Source organism: Phascolarctos cinereus, unplaced genomic scaffold, assembly GCF_003287225.1.
Source record: "Phascolarctos cinereus isolate Bilbo 61053 unplaced genomic scaffold, phaCin_HiC Scaffold_5;HRSCAF=322, whole genome shotgun sequence".
NCBI classification, from domain to species: Eukaryota; Metazoa; Chordata; class Mammalia; order Diprotodontia; family Phascolarctidae; genus Phascolarctos; species Phascolarctos cinereus.
In genome coordinates this window covers 448232848-448241387 of record NW_027555958.1, presented here as the reverse complement: position 1 = coordinate 448241387, position 8540 = coordinate 448232848, and the positions used below count along the sequence as shown (strand labels likewise).

The window sequence follows — 8540 nt, the reverse complement described above, 5'->3', positions numbered from 1 at the left end:
CTTGAGCTCTTGTGGTCTCTGTGTTTCACCCCTCCCATCCCATTTGGGATCACAGGGTCCCCAGACAGCCACCCTGGAAGGAGCATTAAGCAGATGCAAGATGTGTAGCAGGGAGGAGCTGTTGCTGAGGTCTCTCTGAAGTAGGTAGGCAGTGGGCAGCTTGCAGCAGGATGAGACATGGTCCTCCCAACCCTCCAAGGCCCAAGCAGAAATCCTGCCTTGGTGGTACCTGGATGGCAACCCTATCCAAAGGGAACCTTCTAGAAGAGAGGCTGACATTAGAGGCAAAGTAGGATCTGGGCACCTGGGAAGGCCCAGGTGAGGAAGAGGGGGATGCATCTGAGATGGAGCCTAGCCAGTACTACAGATAAGCCAGGATGCTGACCAGGCTGCTGGAGTCACCCAGGTTCTAAGGACCAGGCACAGTCTGGACTGCTGCAGCTGAGACCTGGGGGGTGCTCATACCTGGTGGCCAGAGAAAAGGCCTGGGCCAATCCTACATGGATGTCCCCATCAATGGCCGGGACTTGCGATGCCTGCAGTTGGCCTGTGCTGCCCTGGGCCTGCTGGCGGGCAGCATCATTATTGGGGTGTCTGTTTCATCTGCAGCGGCAGCTGTGGGAGGTATCTTCATTGGAGCTGCAGGCCTGGGTGAGTGGAGAGATCCTGGGATGGGAGTGAGGGGGACAAGGTGAGCCGACAAAGTGGGCAGTACAGCAATTTGGGGAGGGGACTCAGGTGGGTGGGAGGGGAGAAGAGAATGAAGAAAGCCTGCAGGGGAAAAGATATCTTGGAAAGTTCCTTAAGAGACAGGGAAGGGAGCAGGACATCTGTTCCCCTCACTGCACCATGTATATACCTCCATCCCCACCCACACTGCCCGGCTACAGGTGTAGCTCACCACCTTTTACAGAATGAGGTGCCTACTCCTCACTCACCAGGCTGTCTAATCCTCCCTGAAGATTCAAGCTCTGATCTCATCACCCCCTCATCCCTCATCCTCCCATCCCAGGCTAGAACCAGTTCCTAGAGTCAGAGCTTCTCAATTAAAGAGAAGGAATGAGGAAGAAGGTAGGTTTAGTAACCTTCCTCCTCCCAGCAGCAGTGCACCTTAGGACAGTACTAGCTGCTCCCAGTGAAGGCAGGAGAGTAACCCCTGCCCCCTTCCCTGCCGTCCTTGGAGGTCAGTGGTATAAAGGGTGTGTGTGGGCAGGAAAAAGATTCATTCCCTTCCTCCTCGGCCCCAAACAGCTGCCTGATACTCTTCAGTGTTTGAGGGGCAAGGGTCTGAGGGCAGCTAGAATGGTGAGGGAACTGGTGTGGAGACCAGGAGAACAAACTGAAATATAGATGGCAGTTTTAAGCTAGATATCAGGAAGAACTTCCTAACAAGAACTAGCTCATAGTGGAGTGAGCTGCCTCAGGAGGTAGAGAGTTCCCCATCACTGGAGCTCTTCAAGTGGAGATTAGATAAGGGACCCACTTGTGAGAGGGGCTTTGGAGTTTCAGATCTGCCCAAATCTAGCCTCAGGCCCATTGGTTTCCTAGAAGCCCACTCTTTGCCGTTATTTGTGCAGGGAAGAGAGAGGGCAGTAGGATCCCAGACAGCTTGATTTTCTGGGCATAGAAGGTAGAATCCAGTCCCCAGGCTCCCAGGCCACCACAGTGACCCAGCTCTGGGGGAAGAGAGGAAGGGAGCAGGGGGTGGGGCTGGATTCACTAGTGTTGAATATCATAGTGGCCTCATTCTCCTGACCCAGAAGGAAATAGAATAGCCCATCTCAAGTTTACCTCACCTTATCTCAGCCTCCATCTCTCAGGTGCTGAGCCTCAGGCTAAGGGGCCCAGGGAGGGAAGCTGCCATCCTGCAGGGGCCATGATGGGACTTAGCACCCACTGAAGCTCCACGGCCTGAGGAAAGGATCCATGGCAGAGCCCCAAACTCCTCCTTACCGTCCATCAAGAAGACTTCATTTATGGTCTCCCTAAAGCCAGAAGGGAGCCCTGAGGCACCTCACCCCAATCTCCTAGGGTCAGAATGCTCTGTGCAGTTTACTTAATCAAGATCCTATATTTGCACACCTTCAAGGCCAGAAGGCTCACTACCTCCCAGACAGCCCACTGTATTCTGGGACAGCTCAAACTCCTGGGGAGTTCTTCCTGACGTCGAGATGAAGCTGGCCTCTCTGTAACTTCCCTCCACTATTCCTAGTGTTGTCCTTTGGGACCAAGCCCAGTGAGCCTCATCTATCTTCCAAATGACAGCCTTCAGATAACTGGACACAGCTCTCATGTTGTCCTCATCTCAAGCCTTCTCTTCTCCAGCCCAAACACCTCCGGTCCCTTCATATCATCTTCTTTTGGCTTGTACTAAAGGACCTTTACCATCCATCCCACCCTACTGGACAAGGTCCAGCCTGCCAATGTCCTTCCTAAAATGGGGTCCCAGACCTGGACACAAAACTCAGCACTGATAGTGCCTCATTGGAAACCTTTGTGTTTGGTGACACAGACAGAAACCCCAGACCTGGCCCCAGCCCCAGATCTGGCCACCCCCCAAGGTCAGGGTGAGAGCTTTGCCCTGGGAGGCTTTGGAGACCCTCCCTCCTGACAATCATAGGGAATATGGCAACCCATCCATCTGTCAGCAAATCTTTACACACCTTCCCCCAGCTGCCTGTGTGCCCAGACGTGTGCCAAGCTCTGCACTGGGAGAGACATGGGAGGAGGAGGAGATCCAATGTCTGCCTCCCCCTGGGGTTTTGGGTTCCCCTCCGTAAAGCCACAGGGGCAGACTCAATGGTCTCAAAGACTTCTTCCAATTCTGACCCTCTATAACCCAAGCCAACACTCTCAGGGTGGTCAGAGAGGGAGATCCCTGACAAGGAATATCCAGGGAGTTGTGGGGGCTCCATTTATTTGCTTAGACTATGGTATCAGCATCTTGCTGTTGCTTAAAGTTAAGGGCTTCATAAATAATTTCTAAATTTACAAAATCCGCTGTTAGAGTGTGAGCTTCCAAGTCAGGACTGTGGAGCCCAGAGCCATCAGCAGGGAATTCTGAAGGAGGAAGAACCTGATCCAGGCTTGTGGAAGGCAGAGGGCTCAGAGACAGAGAGCAGGGTGCTAAGGTAGGGTAGGTGGTATATGAGGGGCACCCTGACCTCACAGGCAGGAGGGTCTTGAATTCTCTGCCTTCCACTTCCATTCTCCTCAGGACTCATATTGTCCAACTGTTTGCCCGTCTTGGACACCTGAATCCTTCTCCAAACCTCCAAATCCTGAGTCTCTGTCTTCTCCTTGACTCCCCAGAACCCCCAGTCCACATACTCCTTTGCTTTAGAGTCAGAAGACCTGGATTTACATTCTGACTGCTAACCTGGCAACCTCTGTGACCTTGGGCAGATCACATAACTTCTCTGGGCCTGTTTCCTCATCTGTAAAATGAAGCGTTTGGACTCAGTGGCCAACTCTAGATGTATGATTTCTGATTATCCTGTGAGTCTGCCCCACAGAGATGGTTCAGAATAGGAGCAGAGGGTGAAGTGGAATCCTAGCGGCTCATAGGGTCTCACTCCTCTCCTTCATGCCTAGGGCTCTTCATCCTGGCTTATCCCTTTCTGAACTCTCGGTTCAACCTGGATCGATTCCTGCCTTCCCTGGGTAAGTGTGACCTGACCACCTGGTGACTGGGGGAGGGGAGAAGGGAGATGGGGCATGTGCTGATATGTGACACTCTGGGCGATTGTATGAGAGTGTGTGACTGGGAGGTAGCAGTGGTAGTTAGAGTACCTGACCCCAAGCCAGGAGCCTGGGTTTGAAACCCAACTCCAGCATTTCCTAAATGGGTAATCACCCACTGGGGATGTCCCTGAGACCCCAGAGACTCAGTTGTTTCATCTGCAAAAGAGATACCATACTACCTGTAGCCCTGACTTCATCGAGGACCGAGCTCTTAGGAGCTTTTTATTGACAGAAAGTGTGTGTGTGTGTGTGTGTGTGTGTGTGTGTGTGTGTGTGTGTGTGTGTGCTGAGGCCGCCTGTGTGTTTGCATCTGTGTAGGTTTCAAGCCTTCACAGATGTGTTTAGATGTTGCTATGACAACAGCGATGACTTCGAGGACTCACATCCTGCTAGAGACACTCTTAGATTTAGAAAAAACCATTCCCCTCCCCCCTCCTCGACACACACACTTCCAGCCCAGCCCAGCTTCTCCTAGTCTCAGATCCTCCATTCAGGTGCCCATCTCTCACTTCCTTGATCCCTCCCCACCTCTCCACAAGAAAACTGGAGAGGACCAAAAATATCAAATAAAAAGCTAGCATTTATGCAGCACATTAAAGTTTGCAAAGTGTTTTACAAATAATAGCTCATTTTATTTTCATAGCAACCCTAGGAAAAATGTTCATTTTTACACATGAGGAAACTGAGGCAGACATAAGTTAAGTGACTCATGCAGGGTCACATAGCTAGGAAGTGTCTAATGCTGAATTTGAACTCCAGTCTTCCTGACTCCAGGTCCAGCACTCTGTCCACAGTTCTACCTACTTATGATGCCTATCATGTGCCATTCAGTCAATATACATTTATGAATGCCAGGCACTATGCTAAGGACTGGGGGTGCCAGCAGGTCACCAGGTGGAGGGCGTTGTGGGGGTAGTGAAGAGAGAACCAGCCTCGTAGTTGGAAAGATGAAGATTCAAGTCTCATCCCTGAAATATACTGGCAGAACGACCCTGATCAGGTCGTTTAAACTCTCAATGGTCCCAGGCAACTTTCAAGATCATGAGATGCAGGGAAAGAGGCTAATTTGGGAGTTTTGTCCCCGATGAAATCACAAATCTAGACCCTCAAAATATGTCCAGCCCTCTACTATGTGTTGGGGACGAAGACAAAGCCAAAACCTGCTGTCAAGAGCTTCTGTTCTGGTGGGGGAGGGATTCAATACATACACAGAGAAGTCAACACAAAATATACATCCAGCCGCCTGTAGGGAAGCATGAACAACTGCGATCCAAAGAGAGGTCAAGTTAGAGGACAGCAAACCAGAAGAGACAACAGGAAGGGTGGAAGTCAGATATGAAGAACTGCCTCCTCTCAATCAGGACCATGGAACTGGGGGACCGAGGGCAGGGAATCAGTGGACAAGCTGTCTTATCCAAACTGAAATCACATCTCCCCCTGCAGGGAATCTAAGGATCCAGCCCCAGCCTGGGAACAGTGGAGAGGAAGGGGCTTCCAGTGGTGGAGGGAAGAATGAAGGTAAGTGTGAGGATCCCACTGTCTGCCTGTCTAACTAGCCTTCCACCTGGTCCCAGCCCCCATCATAGAGGGGACCCACTGCCAGAAGATTCCAAGTGGAGACAGACTGGCCCCTTGTCAGGGATGTTGTGAGGGGGACCTCTTGAGCAGGTACAGGTCAGACTAGATGCCTCTAACATCTCCTCTAACTGAGATTCCAAGATTCTGCCTCCTCCTACCCTCCCTCCTATAGTTAATCAACCAGCTAACCACTAACTAGCATTTCTTAAGCACCTACAGGCACTCTGCTAGTCAAAAATTAAATCATCTTTGCCTTCAAGGAACTTATATTCTATTAGATGTGAGGAAAAGATGACATGTGCACATATCTGTGCATTCCAGATAAATCCCAAATAAATACAAGGTATTTTGGAGGTGGGGGACATCTGTAGACCTCCTGCCCTCACCGAGCCCTGCCTCCTTAAGGATTAAATGCTAACTCCACTTCCTCTCTTCACCCTAAAGTCCATCCCCATGGCTCTGAAACAGGGACGTCCCAGAATCCACTCAGCATAACCAGGATATCTCTCCTTCCATCATCCCCCCAGAGTCTGTCTTCTGTCTTTAACAATACTCTTGTTTTCTCCCCTCCCCCAAGGAATAAGGAGTCATATACCTAACAGTCTCTCCACTGTGAGCCGGACCCTGGAGAAACTGAAACCTGGAGGTGGCAATGCTGGTGGGAGTCGAGGGACGGAAGAGAGCTGAGGGACCTTAGGCTGGATTCTGCCTGGTCAAACCCACCCCTTTTGCTTGGGGATGCATTGCCCAGTGGACAGGACAGGAATGGAGATCCCACCGATCTCTTCCAACCCTTCCCAATCTGGCTGCCTTGGCTTCCCTGGACTGTACCACTGAGACAGGAGACCAGCTGAATAGTACGAAACCCCACACAATCCTGGTGATCACTAGAGCAAAAGAAGAGCTGCTAGAAACATGAGAGGACACCTCTGAAGTGAAGGGGTCGTCTCACAGTTGGCCTCCCTAGCACCACAGAACTGCTCCAAACGGCGGTGTTCAGCCCAAATGAGTTTCTGCTGGCCACTGTGACTGGTGACAGGAGAGCCTAGGTCCTGCAGGACCAGAGACTTCCCCAAAGTCATGTGGAGCTGGGAAGGGAAGGCTGGAAGCCACAAACACCAGGAAGGCAGCAGGAGGCAGACTCCATCATGCCATGTCTCCATGCTCTACCCCTGTGGCCCTAAACAGGCTGCGTCTGGATTTCTTTTTGCAAACCCATTGTCTTATTTCTTTGTCAGAGCCACAGTCTGATTTCTTTTAAAACTGTCTCTTTTGGTACCACCTCACATCTATCAGAGTGGCTAATATGACAAAAAAGGAAAATGTTGGATGTCGGAGGGGATGTGGGAAAACTGGGACACTAATGCATTGTCGGTGGAGTTGTAAACTAATCCAACCATTCTGGAGAGTGATTTGGAACTATGCTCAAAGGGTTATGAAACTGTGCATGCCTTTTGATCCAGCAATACCACTGCTAAGCCTATATCCCAAAGACATCCAAAAAAGGGAAAAGGACCTATTTGTACAAAAATATTTATAGCAGCTCTTTTTGTGGTGGCTAAGAACTGGAAATCAAATGGATGCCCACCAATTGGGGAATGGCTAAACAAGCTGTGGCATGTGATTGTAATGGAATATTATTGTGCTGTAAGAAATGACAAGCAGGATGATTTCAGAAAAACCTGGAAAGACTTACATGAACTGATGCATAATGAAGTGAACAGAACCAGGAAAATGTTGTACATAGTAACAGCAATATTGTTCAGTGAAGAACTATGAATGACTTAGCTCTTCTCAGCAATACAATGATCCAAGATAATTCCAAAGGACTAATGGTGAAGCATATTATCTGCCTCCAGAGAAAGAATTAATATTGATTGAATGTAGACTGAAACGTGCTATTTGTCACTTTCTTTCATTTTTTTTCTTTTATTCGAGTCTTCTAGTACAAAATGACTAATATGAAAATGTTTTACATAATTGCACATATATAACCTATTCTGATTGCTTACTGCCTCAGGGAAGGGGGGGAGGGGAAGGGAGAGCATGGGAGAGGGATAGAATTTGGAACTCAAAATTTTAAATAAAAATGTTTTAAAATTGGGAGAGGGAGAAGACTGGTTCTTTTTCTATATCTGTCTAGTTTCTATCTGTCTAGAAATTGTCTAGTTTCATTTTGAAAGGATGGGAAATTATCACTTTTTTTTTTAGGCAATTGGGGTTAAGTGACTTTCCCAGGGTCACACAGCTAGTAAGTGTCAAGTGATTGGTCTGAGGCTGGATTTGAACTCAGGTCCTCCTGACTTCAGGGTCGGTGCTCTATCCACTGTGCCACCTAGCTGCCCCCAGAAATTATCACTTTTAAGTCTGGATTCTGGTTTCTTTTGAAGCCCACCAAGCTGATCTCTGCCTGACTTCTCTCACATCCAAACACAAGACACATTGGACCAAGAGTCAGAAGATCCAAGTTCATGTTCCACTTCTTCCACATACTAACCATGTGACTTCCCCTCTCTAACCTTCATTTTCCTCATCTGTCAAATAAGGGCCTTTCTAAACCTGTGATTCAATGGTCTCTCCAGGCCACCAGCTACAGAAAGGAGTATCCCTGCCCTTGGGATCCCAGTTCAGGCTGAGATTCTTCTTCCAAGTCCACCTCAAGCCCATCTCCTACACAAAGACGTCCTTGCCTGGTTGACTTTTCAGCATGGCAGGGAATAAGCCTGTGATCCAGACTCCTGAACTGCTGGGACTAATGTGGGGTCAGGGTGGAGATGGCAAGGGGATTGTGAGCTGTGCACAAGCCCAGTGGGAGTCTCGCTGCATTCCCCTCTCTAGTCCTCCATATAGTCTACATTCAACTCTTCAGCTCACTGTGAGACCTTGCCCCATCCCTTTCCTTCTCTCGGTGTCAGTGTCTGACTCTGAAATGGGGGGATTGGACTAGATGAGCCCTGAGGACCACCCTTTAAACCTCCAGGGTCTGACTCTACATACCCCAAACTAAGATGGCCATGGATAACTCAGGATGGCCCTGGCCCAAGCCCTCCAGGCTCTGTGTCTTTGATGTCCCCAACACTTAGAAAGTCTTCCCTTTCCCTTTTCACTTTTTGAAATAATTTGGAGAAATTAAAAGATTTGGAAGCAGAGAGCCCACATTTATGTTTTGGCTCTGCTACTTGGCATCTGTGAGACCCTGGGCAAGGTTCTTCCCCTCC

At 49.4% G+C, this 8540-nt stretch overlaps 1 protein-coding gene across 1 annotated transcript; it reads left to right on the top strand.

The window, feature by feature from the left end:
• KNCN (kinocilin) lies at nt 1-7367 on the top strand. The gene is made up of 4 exons (XM_020987651.2): nt 1-651; nt 3595-3663; nt 5188-5262; nt 5900-7367. The coding sequence occupies exons 1-4, from the start codon at nt 501-503 to the stop codon at nt 6007-6009; spliced, it is 405 nt and encodes a 134-aa protein (XP_020843310.1). The 5' UTR covers nt 1-500; the 3' UTR covers nt 6010-7367.
• The last annotated feature ends 1173 nt before the right edge of the window (nt 7368-8540 follow it).